The sequence below is a fragment of the Ochotona curzoniae genome, unplaced genomic scaffold, assembly GCF_017591425.1.
Source record: "Ochotona curzoniae isolate NIBS_2020 unplaced genomic scaffold, NIBS_Ocur_1.0 contig_2699, whole genome shotgun sequence".
Taxonomy (NCBI): Eukaryota; Metazoa; Chordata; class Mammalia; order Lagomorpha; family Ochotonidae; genus Ochotona; species Ochotona curzoniae.
In genome coordinates this window covers 5,902,139-5,919,790 of record NW_024465561.1, presented here as the reverse complement: position 1 = coordinate 5,919,790, position 17,652 = coordinate 5,902,139, and the positions used below count along the sequence as shown (strand labels likewise).

At 43.8% G+C, this 17,652-nt stretch overlaps 1 protein-coding gene across 1 annotated transcript in view; it reads left to right on the top strand.

Moving 5' to 3' along the window:
* UBA2 (ubiquitin like modifier activating enzyme 2) overlaps positions 1-13,231 on the top strand; it is a 28,274-nt gene extending 15,043 nt beyond the window's left edge. The window contains exons 10-17 of the mRNA XM_040976448.1: positions 251-417; positions 3,163-3,256; positions 3,352-3,464; positions 5,123-5,278; positions 6,863-6,959; positions 9,117-9,222; positions 10,778-10,914; positions 12,405-13,231. Coding sequence (XP_040832382.1) covers positions 251-417; positions 3,163-3,256; positions 3,352-3,464; positions 5,123-5,278; positions 6,863-6,959; positions 9,117-9,222; positions 10,778-10,914; positions 12,405-12,583 — 1,049 coding nt within the window. The 3' untranslated portion in view covers positions 12,584-13,231. The remainder of the gene's footprint in view (positions 1-250; positions 418-3,162; positions 3,257-3,351; positions 3,465-5,122; positions 5,279-6,862; positions 6,960-9,116; positions 9,223-10,777; positions 10,915-12,404) is intronic.
* The last annotated feature ends 4,421 nt before the right edge of the window (positions 13,232-17,652 follow it).

The following is a 17,652-nucleotide window of genomic DNA, read 5'->3' as shown; positions in this document are numbered from 1 at the left end:
CTTTCACTTCCTTAGGGCTGACTCTGTGCTGGAGTGATGCCTGTTCTCTCCTTGTGTCCCTCCTATGTTCTGAAGTTGTCTTGCTTCTTTTTCATCTTTATTTTCTTATGCATATATTTACATTGTTGGGGCTAATTATTTTAATTGAATTTGTTTTGTGATGTTTGAGTTTCTTGTTGATCAGGGCCTGAGTTTAATAGGATACAGTAGGAAGATGAAGTTTATTAAATCCTAATCTTTTCTCTCTCAGGAGAAGAAACCAATGCATCAGATCAACAGAATGAACCCCAGTTGGGTCTGAAAGATCAGCAGGTGCTGGATGTGAAGAGCTACGCAAGCCTCTTTTCCAAGAGCATTGAGACGCTAAGGGTTCACTTAGCAGAGAAAGGCGACGGAGCCGAGCTCATATGGGATAAGGTTTGTTTTGGAATTGCAACAGTTGCAAATATTGCAAATGTGTGTACTTACTATAATGAAAGCTAGACTTTTTTAAAAAAAGATCTTTATTTTTATTGGAAAGTCAGATATACAGAGGGGAGGAGAGACAGAAAGGACGATCTTCCATCCAGTGATTTACTCCCCAAGTGATGACAATGGCTGGAGCTGTGCCAGTCTGACGCCAGGAGCCAGGAACCTGCTCCAGGTCTCCTACGCTGGTGCAGGGTCCCAAGGCTTTGGATTGTCTTCGACTGCTTTCCCAGGTCACAAGTAGGGTGCTGGATGGGAAGTGGGGCCTCTGAGATTAGAACCGGTGTCCATATAGGATTCTGGCGCGTTCAAGGTAAGGACTTTATGTGCTAGGCCACCGTGCTGTGCCCGAAAGCTACAGTTTTTTTTAGGAAATTACCAGATTTTGAAGAAATACACTGTATTTGATTTGAATAATTTAATCTTTAGTTATACTGTTGAATATGAGAGTGTTAAAATTGCCTTCATGTTGAGAGAGTTGACAACTGTTTCAGTGGTTTGAAAGACCTCTCAATGTGGAAATGGGGTAACAGTTGTTGTTAGAAGAAAAACTAGGGCCTGGCACAGTGGCCCAGCACTGGGGTCCTCTCCTTGCCTGTGCAAGTTCTCATGTGGGTGCCAGTTCTACTTCTGGTGGCCCCGTCTTCCTGCTTGTGGCCTGGGAGGGTGGTCAGGGATGGCCCAGAACCTTGGGATCCTACACTTGTGTGGGGTCCTGGGAGAGGCTCCAGGCTCCTAGCTTCGGATGGGCTGGTCTCCATCTGTTGTTCATAGGTTTTAAAACAAAGGAGTTTGGGTGATTTTATAAATTGAAGATCCCTTTTGTGTTATAGACATGGGCTGAATCTGACATGTAAAATGTAGTAATTAGGATTCTTAGGTTTATGTGATGTAAAGGGTGATTGTAAATATTTAGTAGTATTTTGTGAAGTTTTTGTAATGAGTAAAGCAGCTTATTTTCAAAAGGGACATCATGTCTTAGGTATTTACTGAAAAATAAAAGTAGGAACAAGTTCTGAACAAGGATTATTGCTTTTGTTTTGTGACGTGAAGTGGGTGATTATAAGCTAGTGCTTTTACACCAGTGCTGCGTTCACCAGCGGATTTAATATGTGCAAAGCAGCATTCACCTTGAAGGGTCACTTACATTAATATGAATAAAGCAGCCATAACTTCATATAACCACTACTGCTGCTTTGGAACCTTTTCTCAGCAGATCTTATTGCCTACAATGTAACAATGAAATTTTAATTTTGCACACCAAAGTGTTTTGAAAAGTTCACAGTCAAGGGGACACTTTCAAAAAATTAAAGATTTCTTTATTTTTATTTGTATGGCAGATTTATAGAGAGAAGGATAGACAGAGAAAGATCTACCATCTGCTGGTTCACTCCCCAAGTGGCTGCAAAGGCCAGAGCTCAGCTGATCCAAAGGCAGGAGTCAGGAGTATCATCTGGGTCTCCCGTCCGGGTGAAGGTTCCAAGGCTTAGGGCCACTAGCAGGGAGTTGGATGGAGCGGAACAGCCGGCACATGCACTCCGCCCGTATGGGCTGTCTTTTTTTTTTTTTTTTTTGTAAGGTTGATTTATTTGAAAGGCGGAGTCGTAGAGAGGAATGTTTTTCCTGCTGCTTTATTTTCCTTATGGAACTTCTGGGCTTCCCACCTGGGGAGCTTAGTACTTGGGCCATGTTCCACAGCTTTGCTCGGGTGCATTGGCAGCGAGTTGGACTAGAGATAGAGCATCTGGAACTTGAACTCGTGGCTATATGGCAGCGACTATGTGCCGCAGATGGTGGTTTCACGTGCTATGCCGCGATGCCAGCCATGGGGTCACTTCTGATTGTGGCTTACTTGCTGGAAGGGACTGCGAAGCAGCCTAGAATGTGACGTACACTGCTTCTCCTTGTGTTCTTAGTTCTAGGCTGGGGTGAAATGTCTCAGTTTAAAGCAGGAGACCTTTCTGAAATCTTGCAATCTGTTGAAAAATGACTGGAAAATGCCCTTTAGGACAAGTTTTGTGCTCCTCCAAAGGAGTGTCTCTTGGGGATGGGGACGCATGAAGGGAGAAGGAGAGTGATGCTTCTCAAACAGCCTCTGGGTTCTTCCCTGGATTCTGTGCTTATCCAGCACGTTTTGCCTACAGGGACCATGGCAGGGTTGTCATTGTCACTGAGTGGAATTGGTGTTTTGGTGTATATACTTGAGAAATGGTGTTTCGGGCCTGGCACAATAGCCTAGCAGCTAAAGTCCTCGCCATGCACATGCCGGGATCTCATATGGGCACCGGTTCTAATCCCGGCAGCCCAGTTTCCCATCCAGCTCCCTGCTTGTGGCCTGGGAAAGCAGTGGAGAATGGCCCAAAGCCTTGGGACCCTGCACCCTCAGTGGAGACCTGGAAGAGCTCCTGGCTCCTGGCTTTGGATCAGCTCAGTTGCAGCAATTGTGGCTGCTTGGGGAGTGAAGCTGCGGACGGAAGAGCTTCCTCTCTGTCTCTCCTCTCTGTAAATCTAACTTTAAAATAAAAATAATTAAATCTTTTTAAAAAGTGAGAAATGTTGTTTCTAGAAGCCTGGTGATGGCTAGTATTGTTAGCCTTCATTCGTGGACTAGAGAAGCTGAGGAGAGCCTCCCTTGCTGCCTGCACCTGCCGTTTCTTCTGACACTGCTTGAGAAACTGTTTACGTTATTGGCAGGATGACCCGTCTGCAATGGATTTTGTCACTTCTGCTGCAAACCTTAGGATGCATATTTTCAGTATGAATATGAAGAGCAGATTTGATATAAAATGTAAGTTATTTTATACTTCAGTTTGCATTGTCAAAAGTGCAAGTCTGTTAAACAGTTAAGTATATTGATATTTATCTTTTTTCTCCCCCCGTAAGCAATGGCCGGGAACATTATTCCTGCTATTGCTACCACTAACGCAGTGATTGCCGGATTGATAGTTTTGGAAGGGTTGAAGATCCTGTCAGGAAAAATAGACCAGTGTAGAACTGTGAGTATTGTGCTTGCCTTGTGCACTGACCCTCGTTTTGGATGTCGTTGATGAGAAGCAGCATTCTGATGTAGTTGGTGGCCAGATCACCCACAGTTCCGGGTCTCTGGATCTCAGGGAAAGCTCAGTGGGTGGTTAGTATTTGTAGGAAGACCCCATGGGAAGATTGTATACAAAGCATATAAAAGCTGTCCATTTTAAAATAAAAGAACAAAATTGGTATTAATTATTGGAGGAAAAATTTGCCCCGGGTCCCTAGGGAGTGCACATCTGAGTAACCCCCGAGAGGGAAGTACCTGTGCTGCTTTTTCCGGTAAGTGGAAGGAGCTGCTTGGCTTCTGGCGTTGCACATTGCTTTATAGAGCCTGGGGATGGTAGTCTATGGGTGAGTTTATCATTTCTCAGATGGCCTGTTTTTTTGTGCTGGTGTGGTTTCTAATTTTGTTTGCTGGATGAATTCCGTATTTTAGAATTTATCTGTAATAACTTAAACCTGGGGAAGCTATAGTGTTTGAAAGAACATTTCTGTTTGCTTCTATTTGCTGATCCAGAACTCCTGTGTTGTCAGATGTAGATGCTGCAGCACATGTGTGTAATCAGATAGCACATCTTTGTGGCCCCATCTTACTGTAGTGAATTATAGGAAGTTGCTTTCCCTTTTCACTAGCACCACATTAAGGTACTTTTTCTTGCTGCCTGCATGGGGAAAGCATTTTTCTCTTTGTTCTCCTTCCCTTCCTGGTCTTTGCTTTGTTGAAATAGAAGATCTCATTAACCTCACAGGAATTTCTGAAAAAAATCTGATCTATTATTGCTTTTAATTTGTTAATATCATACTTTTAAAATATCTAGTTCTAATGAAATTTCAGGTTGAAGGGACATTGCAGTCATTCTCAATTTCCCTTTGCAATTTAGTTTAAATCATTTTGGGCCTGTGTGATGGCCTAGTGGCTAAATCCTTGCTGTGCATGCACCAGGATCCCATATGGGCATTGGTTCGCGTCCTGGCTGCTCCACTTCCCTCTGTCTTCTGCTCTTCCCGGGACCTTAACACTGTGCTAGATGGGAAGCCGACTGGGACCGTGCTGGTGTTGCAGGCAGTGTCTTAGTCGGCTGCACCCTGACACCACTGTCTCGGTGCGGCTTCGTAAAAGGTGTTGGGTTGTAATTGTTATTTTGTTTAAGTACTAGAAAAATATGGCACCGCCAGAAATACCTTATTTTGTTCCTGATTATGTGAATTGCTACATTCATGGTAGTACTTTTTGAAAGGTAGTTACGTTGGTTCCAAACATTTTGGGAAAGCAGAAACAGATGAAACTTGTGAAGTGTTTGAAACGAATGTGATTTTTAGAAAAGACACCCAGAGCTGATTGAGCTGACAGAGACAAGGGTTTTTACCTGGATCATGTGTGGCAGCAAGATAAGGAATGTGTTATGGGAGTGTCGTCTACACAGGGAGGTGTCCTTGCACGAAGCCTCACCTCTCGCATGGTGGCTAATAAGAAAATTAGGTTGGGAAGCTAGATTCTTAACAAGGTCTTTCACCTTATCATGTAGATGGGAATATATGTCACTTTTTTATCACGTGTTATCAATAAGATCTTAGAATATGTGGTATATGAAATTTTAACTCACTTTTTTTTCTTCCTCCAAAGATTTTTTTGAATAAGCAACCAAACCCCCGAAAGAAGCTCCTTGTGCCTTGTGCCCTGGATCCTCCCAATCCCAATTGTTATGTCTGTGCCAGCAAGCCAGAGGTGACTGTCCGGCTGAATGTCCATAAAGTGACTGTTCTCACCTTACAGGACAAGGTGGGTGCAGGGCTGGTCCCTCAGCAACACAAAGACCCCCAGCCTCCCCTTCGCCTCTTACAGTATTACTGCAGTAACCTGCTAAATACCAGGTAATTATTGGGAAAGGCGTAGCCTGTTGACGTGTGCTGGGTTGCTTCACTAGCTGGATTCCTGCTACCCTTACTGTTTGTGGTTCCAGATGTGCTTCATATCCCAGAAAGGTAAGGGTGTATTTGCTGTAGTATGTCTCCAAGGTGGCACAGCGTCCTGGCAACGAGACGACTACTTCACTCCTGTTTTCCCCAGGGAGTGGGCAGATCAAGGTAGTTGGAAATGCCTTGGTCGTGGCAGTGAAAAAGCATGTGTTTGCATGCAGTGTGAATTCTTGATTAAAGGTGGAAGATTTGTATTTTTAGCAGAGCAGAAATTACTAGCTTTGTTTCAAAGACTACTGCTGATTTGCAGGATGCAAGGTGTCTGGTGCTCTGAAAGTTCGGTAATATCCGTTCCCACCAAATAAAGGAGTTCTTGCCATTTCTGAGTCTTGATGACAAATGAATGGTGCACACTTTATGATGTGAACTGATCGGCTGTGTTCAGTCAGTCCCTAAGGAGGTTCAGGATTTACATACCTGATTCATGTGCAAAGTTAGAGCAAGGTCTTAAGTTCCTCCTAAGTCAGCTAGATTAGTTTTGTTTCTTCTGTTTATTTGAAAGTTAGTTACAGAGAGAAAATCTTGCACCTATGGGTTCATTTGCCAGATTGCTTCAACTGCAGGGGCTGGGCCAAGTGAAGCCAGGAGCCAGGGTTTCCCTTATAGATGGGAGGGGCACGTCTTTCACTGCCTTCTCCAGGCTGCTGGCAGGGAGGGAGCAGGATCATAAGTGAACTGACCAGCACTCAAACCAGCACAGGCATCGCGGTCAGCAGCTTTACTCACTGTGCCACAGCACAGGCACCTAGATTGCTTTCTTTATTAGTAAAGTAGGTTTGTTTTGTGTGTAATGATTTGGAAGTGTCATTTGCCACCTTAGGGATCTTTTTAGGTTATTCCTCTGATGCCTTCAACGCAATGCTGCGTGTTTGCATAGCTCCTGACAGGGAATACGCATCCTCAGGTGTCAGTGGCCTTGCTCTCAGAGGTAGAGGCAGAGCGCTTCGCTGCTTGGGTTTTTGGTTGAGGGCCAGTACATCTTGTTATACTGCATGGCAGAGTCTTGTTCTCCACTTGGTTTCCTAAGAAATGGTTGCTGTTGGTTGCTGATTTTAGAGCTTAACAGAATGTTATCCTTCTAACTGGGTAGCAGACACCTGTCTTTATAGGGCTGTGCAGATGACTTCGTAATCTTCAGGGAAAGATAACATATCAAGAGCCAGAGAAGGAGGGATGTCTGGTCCCGTTTAGAGGAGTCTGACCTGATGTGCATCTGGGGTCTGTTGGTATGGGATTTGACAATCCTGTTTTCCCACTTGCCAGCAGATTCTTAAAGAGCAATGTGGCTCTTCCAGTGGAGAGAGCTGTTGTTAAGTCTAGGATTTTTTCTCTTATTTAATGGTTCTTAATTGCCTACATTAATATTGTGAGGCTTTTTCTCTTACAGATAGTGAAAGAAAAGTTCGCAATGGTAGCACCAGACGTCCAAATTGAAGATGGGAAAGGAACGATTCTAATATCTTCAGAAGAGGGAGAAACAGAAGGTATTGCACCCTGCATTTCTCGCTCTGCTCCTTTGGAGTGAGTGTACGGTGCACTTGCCACTTGCTGTGTGTGCCGGCATCATGGTGGTGGGGCAGAGTTTGGTTCTAGCAGTGTTTCTTAGGTGACATTGTGTTGATGGGGTCACCACAGTTTCAGATTGGGGGGCTGTGTCAGCGGTAGCTCGGGGGGCCAGTACATCGATAGATGCTGACAGGTCATGGTGAGTGCGGTGGTCTTTACTTCCCTCAGACCTCCTTGTTGTTGCAGGGATCCGAGATGTTAGGAGCTGAGTGAGTGATGCAGATTGCTCTGAGTTAAATCAGAGTGCAGAGCCCTTGGCGGACTGCTGCTACTCTGGAGCAGGAAGCCCTGTTGAAAAACATTGCCCACGGTTGCCTTTTTGAGCTTTCATTAGAAAGTTCAAGCAGACCATCCCTTTTGTTAATAACTTTAATACAAAAAGCATAAGTTCTTTGATTCTTTTCTCTTGTTTGTTTTTTTAAAGACTTATTTTGATTGGAAAGGCAGATCAGATTTTGAGGGAGAAGAAACAGAGAAAGATCTTCCACCTGCTGCTTCACTCCCCAAATGGCCACAAACACTTGTAACTAAGCCAATCAGGTGCTAGGTGTTTCTTCTGGGTGTCACACATGTGAGCAAGGTCCCAAGGCTTTGGGCTGGGCCATGCTCTGCTGCCTTCCCAGGCCACAGGCAGGGACCTGGGTGATAAGTAGGGCATCCAGGACTTGAACCAATGCTTATATGGTATGCCGGTGGTTGCAAAGTGAGAATTTAGCCATTACACCAGGCCCAGGGAAAGCCTTTCGAAGCAATGAAGCAAATGATAAAAACGAAAGAAATTAAGCAATTTTATCAAGAATTGAAATTTTGCAGAAAATTGCATTCTTAAAACATGAAACCAGAATTTGAAATAAAAGGACAGCAAGACGTTGCATTTTAAAATAATCAAATTTCCTGCGAACATTTTAAATCCTCCTGGTGTGGTCTTTCCTTGGTGTGTGCTAAGCACTGGGGTACAGATCAGCAGGCACCATGGGGAGATATTGACCCAGTTGTGAGGTGCATGTGTGAATTGGGAGTGAGCTGAGTAAACAGACTGTATGAGACTTGAATGTGATAGCTAGAGAAGAGTCTGAACAAATAGTAGAGGAAGGGATAATTAAGTCAGAAGAGTGGAGGAGTCACTATGTTATTCTTCCTCGTTAAGTTGAATCAAAAATGACATTTGGAAGAGAACTTGTGTAGAGAGATTATTTTTCCAGAGCTTACTGATTCTTCATTGAAAAACCTGTTCAGATTTCTAAAATTCTCTTATTTCTCAGTTGTAAACTTTTCTAAAAATCACAAGTAAATTCTTTGCAAGTATAATGTATTTCAGGCTACTCTAAATTGCTTCTGTCTCTTCCAGGACCCCAGAATTAACCTGCTTTGAATCAGAAAGGTTCTTAGAACTTTTGAGTTTCACTCCCTCTTGAAGCAGTGTTTGGTAGCGAGTGCCCAAGGTTATGTTCCTAATATTTAGAGTGTAAGTTTGCTAGGGTTACAGTGACTGATAGCAGAGCCTGAATGGCTTCAACCACAGAAACCTGTTTTCTCACATAAAATACAGCAGGCTTGCTTTCTCACAAAGCCTCTCCTTGGGACATCTGGCATCTCTAGGGATGGATAATTTTCAGGTTGGTTAGGAGCCCTCTGCCACACCCCTATTCTCATGTAATCACCCCTTTGCAAGCCCTGTTAATATGCGGATATACTAAATTGCTAAGGATTAGATTTCAGCCTGACTTTGGGGCTACAGAATTCTACCCATTCTGAGGGAAAAGTTGGCTTCTTTGTTTACTGGTTTTTTATTTTGTTAGAAACAGAAGTCTCGCATTTTTACTTCCCACGTGTTAGCTGTTCTGGGGCAGGGAGCCTGAGGCCTGGAACTCCCAAGCCTTTTCCATGGGTGGTAGGGGTTCAAATACTTAGCTGTCACCTGCCGTCTTTCAGAGTGCACATTTACTGGGATACTGTGCTATGGGATGCTGACACCCCAGGTGGCTTCCTAATCCATATGCCAAATGCCTGCCCCCTAATATTTTAGAAAACCACCCTGAAGATTTAACTAAAGTATCTCCTTTTACATTTCCTAGCTAATAATCACAAGAAATTGTCAGAATTTGGAATTAGAAATGGCAGCCGGCTTCAAGCAGATGACTTCCTCCAGGACTACACTCTGTTGATCAACATCCTTCACAGGTGGGGACGATTCGTATGTGTAGTGTGAGAAATCATTTGAACATAACTTACGTGGTGGCTGATGAGAAAGATCCAGATTGAATAGTGTGTGTGTGTTTAAGACTAATTGTTACTTATTTGAAAGGCAGAGTTAGAGAGGGAGAGAAGGATAGATCTATATCCCATCCACAGATTCTGTCCCCAAATGGCCACAGGTCGATGGGGCTGGACCAGGTGGAGCCTGGAGCTTCGTCAGGATTTCTCACATGGTGCAGGAGCCCAAGCACTTGGGCCCTCTTCCACTGCTTTCCCAGGCACATTAGCAGGAAGCTGGATCAGGTGCAGTGGCCATGAGGCATGCTTGCTTTAACCCACAACACCACGATACCAGCCCCTGTATACTTTTTGTTGGAGATAATTTTATTTCAGTAATTGAGCTGTAGTTGCTTTCCAAGTTTTTAAATTTCCTAGTACACTAGAGAGTTGTTTTTTTCCATAAAACAATTTTATTTCTAATTGTTTGACAAAAGAATATCCTATGCCGATTCTTACGTAATGGGTTCTTTAAATTGATTTATTTCTTGAACACTTAAAAAATAAAAGAACGCAAATGCTTACAGAACCTTTATGTAAGATCCAAAAAAATGACACTATTACGTTCATTTGTTGAACAAGCTGTGTTTTCTGCTTCTCCATTGACTGCCCTACATTGACACACAGCGGTCTGTGCAGTGCTTTGTGTGCAGCATCTGTGTGGTTGTTTGGAGAGGACGACAGTTTGTGCTTGTTTTATAAAAAGCATAAAATGATGGGTAAGACTGACATGACGTGTTAGAGTTAAATAATAAAGCCAATAATGAATGTGGTTGGAGTGTAATCCCTGACCTCCAGTGGGTTTATACGTGGTGTGCTTGGCTCCGTTCTGAAAAAAAGATAATAAACAGACATATAAAATAAAGTGAAAATAATATCACATGGTATCTCAAAGAGGAGGCATAATTAGGGCTTTTTTTTTTTTTATCATATTTTTTAGCTCTCTGGGAACAGAACCCCCCTTAAAACATGTAAGTCTTGTTTGACTTTCATGCATTAAATTTTCATCCATGTTTTTGGGAACCAGTGTACAAAATGTATCAATATACTGTTTGTAAATATGGGGGGACCCAGAAACCCTTAGCATACACAGCCCTGAAACACCAGATTCCTTGAGTCAGGATCAAATTATGAGTAGTAGAATTCTTTAATTTAGGAGTTGAAGGTGTAAGTTCCTAAGCTACATTGACCTACAGTTGTGGACTCAGTTTTGTGTGTTAGTGGGAAAAGTTACTTAGCCATTTTTGGAAAAGCCTCTCCTTGATTGAAGGTGCAGTGTTGTTGATCTTTTATAATAGTATTGAATTATTACAAAAAAAGTTCTTATGTGCAGTTGTTATTTTTAAAAATCTCTTTGAGAATCTGAATCGAAGTATTTGGTGTATACCTGCTTGAACTTGGGAACAGTACTTCTGTGGTACGCCTTTTCTTTTTAAATAGATGGAACAGTAGTCCTGACTTATAGTGTGTGATTCTCTTACAGTGAAGACCTAGGAAAGGATGTTGAATTTGAAGTTGTCGGTGATGCCCCAGAAAAAGTAGGGCCCAAGCAGGCCGAGGACGCTACCAAAAGCATAACCAATGGCAGTGACGATGGAGCACAGCCCTCTACCTCCACAGGTGAGTCACGGCCCCACCTTGAGTGATGCAAGCACACAGTTACTTCTGTGAATGCTGAGCATGAGGTAGAAATCCATGGATGTGCTAGACATGTGTGGTGGTTGGTGTTGATTGTTGCACTGAGCAATGAATTTATAAACCGTAGTAAGACTGGGGGAGATTTTTACAGAAAATAGAAGCACTGTTGTTTTTGGTTGATCTCTAAAGCTCAAGATGTCAGTTCCTGAAGTCAATTGAGTCATTGAGGAAGAAGTCATTTTGGATTCTGTATGTCCTGTAGCCGCACCCTCTCAGTGTGTCTGGCTGCGCTTCCCATAGCCAGTGGGACCTTGGGTACTGTGCATTGGAGCGGTCGGTTCCCCTGAGTGCCAGTGCTGACACTTGGCGCTTTTCCAAAGAACTGTTGTTTCGTGCTGTGATAGGAATGTTTACTTTCCTTCTTTTCCCATCATTCTTTGGTCTGGAAACTAAAGGTTACCAGTTTTTAAATGTTGTTTCTTTGACCTTGTATCCTTAATTTTTTTTTGAGCGGGACAGATATGGAATTTCCATCTTCTGGTTCCTTCCCCAGATTCCCGCAGTGAATGGTGCTAGACTAGATCAAACCAGGAGCTGGGAATTTCGGGTGTCCCGTACGGGTGGCAGGATCCATCCCCACTGCCTCTCCAGGGCTGCATTCATAGGAAAGGGTCCATAGTAAACCCAAGCACTGGGGTGGAGCACAGACTAACCAGAATCCTCTGATTGCCCTAGTCTGGAACCTGAGATTTTTGGAAGTGGACTTAGATCACATGTAGCACAGCCTGTTGTTGGGTCACTGATCGGTGTTTCCTTCTCTCACTGAGAACAGAAAGCCCACTGTCCTTTGAGGAAGAGACTGCACTCTAACCATGTAGGGTGCAAGCTCTGCCCTTGACTTCGTGGAAGGGGAATTTAAAATTATGTTCTATGCTTCAAAGCATCAAATGTGGAACACTGTGCCAGGCTTGAATCCTGGCCTTGTTCACTGCCACTGTGCGACCTTGAGACATCAGTCTTTGAACTTCAGCTTCCTTTTCTGGAAATGCATAATGTTGTCTTCTTTGTAGGATTGTTGTGATGATTAAATGAGTTGTTATATGCAAAGTGCTCAGAACAGTTCCCGGCACCTTGTAAGTGCTGCATCTGTTGTTACTATTGCCACTACCATTATTAGGACGCGTGCTTCTGCTGCCCTTCTGTTGGAGAAGGTGGAGACAGAAATTTGGCTGTGTAATGATTTCTTTGAGTTCTGTAGTGCTTGTTTAAAATGTTTTACTTTTGATTAGAAAAGTTAATTCTCTTTAAAAATGTTGACAATTATACAAAAATATGTAGTATGTAAAATATGTAGAATGAAGATTTCCTGCCCAAGGCTGGGCATTCTTAATTTTATTACCATTTTGTAAGTACTGGTGAGCCATTAGTAACTCCTACACTTCAACCATTGTTTTCTTTTTCTTTGATATAAGCACAAGAGCAAGATGATGTGCTTATAGTTGATTCAGATGAAGAAAGTCCTTCAAATAATGCTGATGTTGGTGAAGAGCAAAGTCGCAAAAGAAAATCAGATGAGATAGAGAGTGTCAGTGCAAAGCGGCCCCGCACCGAGCAGGCGGAAGAGCTTGAGGACGTGATAGCCTTAGACTGAAGCGCCACCTCCGACAGGACCCTCGGAGAAGCAGGTTACCGGTTACACCCTTTGTTCCAGAGGGGACGGATTGACACCAGTGACTTGGAATTGATTCTGCTCCTTTGAAAGCATTTTGCTAGAACTGTTAGAGCCGTTGCAGTAAGCAGTACTGAAGGTAGGAATAGTTTTCAGACGCTTTGAACAAAGTGTGTGCATCACCAATCATGAGGTGAAACGACACAATGCATGTTGCCTTCTTTCATGTAAATACCTTTAGGTATCATTTAATAGTTTTAAAATGTTGTGGTTTAGTAAAGTTGATACCTGGTTATAAATATTATGCCTTTATTTTTGGCTAGAAGAATAATTATTTTTAGCCTAGATCTAACCATTTTCATACTCTTAACTTACTGAAACAAATTCAAAGAAGTATCAAGTGCTATGCATTGAAATTTGTTTTTAAATGTTAACTGGCACTATGTATATTAATGTAAAAGTATGTTAATTTACTCAAGTTTTCAGTTTGTACTGCTTGATATATCTGCAAGAAGCCAGTTTTTGTGTATTGTTACAGTTTCAGGTTATTTATATTTGATGTTTTGTAAAACTCCAATAACGACTATGCTGTACTTATGGACCAAATAAATGGCATCTGCCTACTTGTTACACTTGCTGCACATGTCCCTTTCTGCTGCCTTACCGGGTTTACATGGACTGCAGGTGCACTGAATTGTAATTCCTACTTGGTGTGGAAGTTTCAACGCTCTCCATTGTTTGCCATGGATAAATACTTTGTAAAATAAAGCCTCAGTGGCAATGCTGGTTTTTAAAAAAAAAAAATGTGAATTGTCAGCAGTTGACTTTTTTTGTTTTTTTTTTTAAGGATATTTAAGTTTCCTTTGGGCCCAGTAACCTTCCTTTCCTCCCTTTTTATAGCATTACTTCAAATGTCAGAAACAGCCAGTGCTGATCAGCCAAGCCAAGTCAGCAGCCTGGAGCTCCATCCTGGCACTCATCCACGAGTGATGCAGTACTTGGGTCATCTTCTGCTGTCCCGCAGGCTTTAGCAAGGAGCTGGGCATTCATGGGGTGCAGGTGTCCCAAGTAATGGTTTGACGTGCTGTGCTGCAGCACTCACCCTGAGCCCCAGTGTCTTGCATCCTTGCATTTGAGATGCCTAACTAACCTATAAATGTGGTCAGAGCAGTGCTAGGTGGAGGAACCCTCAGGGCGCCTTGACCTGCAGGGCACTGACCTCACCCACGGGTGCTCTGAGCTTTTGAACAGAAGCCCATCAAACTGTTGCCTACTTTATTGACTAGTGCTCTTGGTGTATCTGGCAACTAAATGTCAACTTAATAATTCATTGTATGCAACTAACTTATTTTTGAAATCCCCCATGCCTCCACATTGGAAAGGCAGGTATACAAAGAAGGAGAGACAGAAAGAAAGATCTTTTGTTCGCTAGGCCCCCAATTTATTTTTAAATTATTTTTGGGCCTGGCACAATGGCTGAATAGACTAATCCTTTCCCTTCAAACACTAGGATTCCAGGTGGGTGCCAGCTACTCCACTTCCTATTTAGCTCCTTGATCTTGGCCTGGGGAAGCATCAGAGGATGGCCCAAAGCCTTGAGACCCCTCACAGCGTGGGAGACCCGGAAGAAACTTCAGGCTCCTGGTTTCAGATCAGCTTAGCTCCATCTGTTGTGGCCACTTGTGGGGAGCGAACCAGCAGGTGGAAGGTCTTTATCTGTGTCCCTCCTTCTCTCTGTATATCTGCCTTTCCAAAAAAAAAAAAAAAAATGTTAAAGCCAGTGAAACAGCCCTTCAGGCCTCCAGGATGAAGCAGAAAGCAACTGGGATCAGCTGGAACCTCATTTGTAGCTCTCTGAGCCTGTCTGATGTACTCTCCCTCTCCTTTTCCCTTTTGTTGTTTGTTTACATTTCATAGGAAGGATGTTTCATTTGCTGATTGTCTCCCCGCCTGCCTATAGCACCATGGCCAGACCAAAAATTAAGTAATCTTGAAATACCTCTTTGCACTTCACCCTGTGTTTCTGGTCAGTTGATTTCTGTGTGCCTGGCGGGGTAGCAAGTGCCAGTTAGAGCTGTAGAAGTGTTTATTTTGTCTGTCTTACGGTTTTCATCTTTGCGTCAGCTTTTACTCCGTTCCTAGTTCGTTTTCCTCCTGTTTTTGATAATATCCAGGTGTGTCAGCAAGACCTCTATAACTACCAGGTGCAGGAGTCTTGCCCAAACAAGACAGTAGACCAAGTGCAGGTGGAGCGCTGCCTCTGCGTCCCTGGGGGTGGAGCGCTGCAGGTCCAGCTGCATTCTTGGTTTTCCCGTGTGATTTTTTTCTCATTAGTGGGGAGGTTGGAGCAGGCCTGCTTACCACAGTGCTGGCCTGGTATGCAGTTGGTTTTTGTTTTGTTTTGTTTTTAAAGTTGTATTTGAAAGGCAGCAAGACAGGAAGAAACAGATCTTTGGTCAGCTGGTTCACGTTGCAGGTGGATGTAAGAGCCAGGGCTTGGCCAGGCAGGAACTAGAAGCTCCATCCACACCTCCCATGTGGGCCCAAGCACGTGACCCATCTTTCACTGCTTTTCAAGGCACATTGCTAGGGAGATGGAGCAGAAGTGGAACAGCCACGGCTCCAGACAGCACCCCAGGAGGTGTGCCAAAGTCCCAGACTACAGGCTAACCTGGGCTGCTGTGCCTGTCTCTGATTTCATTTGGACAAACTTTCTCCTGACCTCATTGAGAGTAGTCTGACAGGCTTACCCAAGTCTCCCAGAGGGGAACCAACAACATACAGCCTGTACATAGGAGGATTCAGTAATCATATATTTTTTAGTTTTTCTTTTTTTAAGGATTTATTTATTTTTATTGGAAAGGCAGATATACAGAGAGGAGGAGAGAGAGGAAGATCTTGTATTTGATGGTTCACTCCCCAAGTGACTGCAATGGCTGGAGCTGAGCCAGTCCGAAGCCAGGAGCCAGGAGATTCTTCCAGGTCTCCCACACAGGTGCAGGGTCCCAAGGCTGTGGGCCATCCTCGACTGCTTTCCCGGGCCACAAGCAGGAGAGCTGGATGGAAAGCGGGGCTGCCGGGATTAGAACCGGCGTCCACATGAGATCCTGGCATGTGAAAGGTGAGGACTTTAGCAGTTAGGTTATCTTGCTGAGCCCTATTTTTTTTATTTCTAATAAGGCAGAGGAGAGAAATAAATCTGTCATTTCCCTCCACAAATTCTTTGATATCCATGGCTGAACAAAACTAAAGCCAGGAACTAGTAACTTTTTTTTTTTTGAATTGGAAAGGCAGATCAGATTTACGGAAAGGAGAAATGAGAGAATTTTTCACCTGCTGCTTCACTGAGCCAATCTGAAACTAAGAGCCAGGAGCTTCTTCTGGGTCTCCCACGTGGGTGCAGGGTCCCAAGGCTTTGGGCCGTCCTTGACTGCTTTCCCAGGCTACAAGCAGGGAGCTGGATGGGTAGTGGAGCTGTGGGGATACAAACCAGTGCCCATAGGGGATCCCAGGGCTTGCAAGGCAAGGATTTAACCATTGAATCCTCATGCTGGTCCCATAGTTTTTTGTTTTGTTTTTTAAGAAAGGTATGATGTTGCTGTGGTGACTCAAGTAGCTGATCTTTCACTCTCAACTCCAGCATCCTATATGGATGACAGTTTGTTTCCCAGCTGCTCCACTTCAATATAACTCCCTGCTTACATACTGGGAAAACAACGGTGGCTCGAGTCCTTACACCTCTACAGCCATGTGGGAGTCCTGGAGGAAGCTCCTGGCTCCCGGCTTTGGGTCGGCTCAGCTCCAGCTGTTGAATCCTTTGGCATAGTGACCCAGTTGAAGGAACATCTCTGTGTCTATTCTGTAGATGTGCCTTTCAACTAAATGGTAATCTTAAAGTTAAGAGAGATACAGTGTGTGAATTCCTTATGTATCATGCCTCACAACAATGGAGTGAATATAGCTAATAAGGAATTGTCACTTTTTGGGTATAATGTAAAGTCACATTGAATAGTCTTCTGTTATTAGAGATGAAATCTTTTATGATATATACACTTTTTTAAAAGGTGTATTATTTATTTCAAAGGCAGGGTTCAATTTTCCATCTGCTGTTTCAAATCCAAAGTGGCCACAGTAGCCAGGGCTGGGCCAGACCAGAACCAGGAGATTTTTCTGGGCCTCCTTCATGGGTGCAGGGACCCTAGCAGTTGGGCCAAGTTCTCAGCTTTCCCAGACACAGTAGGGAGCTGGATTGAAAGTGGAGCAGCCAGGACTGAGTTGGCATCCATACAGGATGCCAGGATCGCAAGCAGTGGTTTTATCCCCTGTATCACAATGCCCTGCCCTGTACATATAACTTTAACATAGCTTACTGGGGGTGGGCATTTGGCCTAGTAGTTAAGGACCTCTTGGCAAAGGTGGAGGTTGATGGAGTGCCTGCATCTCCTAGCAGAGTGCTTGGGTTTAAATCCTGGCTGTGGTCCCAACTCTAGCTTCCTGGGAAACAAGAGTGATGGCTCAAGTGCTAGAGTCCTGCCACCCATGTGGGAGACCTGCAGAGGCTTGGTTTCTGATTTTGGCCTAGCCTAGTCTGTTCCACACTGTTGCAGGCATTTGAGGGAGTGAATCAGCAAGTGAAATTTAAAAAAAAAAATAATAAAGTCAGGCAATTAGCAAACACCTGAGTTGGAATGAGAACATGTTAAAAATGATTCCCTGGGTTCGGCAGTGGTAAAGTCAGGTTTCCTGTTCTTTGGTGCTAGGCTGAGATTTGGCAAAAGGTCTCACTTCGAGCCTCCAGAAAATGCCAGAGATCAATGTGGATTGTTCCAGGTAGGTTAATGGTCCACTCAGAAGCTGCCCAGAAGGTGTTTGCCTCAGTGGAGATGTTCCTAAAAACTGCTCATCAATGGGAATGCTGGAGTGGACTTGCCCTCTGGCCAAGGCAGGTGGCAGGTTTTGCTTCAGAGAAGACTGGGAGGAACGAGATGTCAGCAGATGTTTGTAATCCCAGCAGCTTGTAGCTGTGTGGCCTCCTGGCTTTGTTTTTTTAA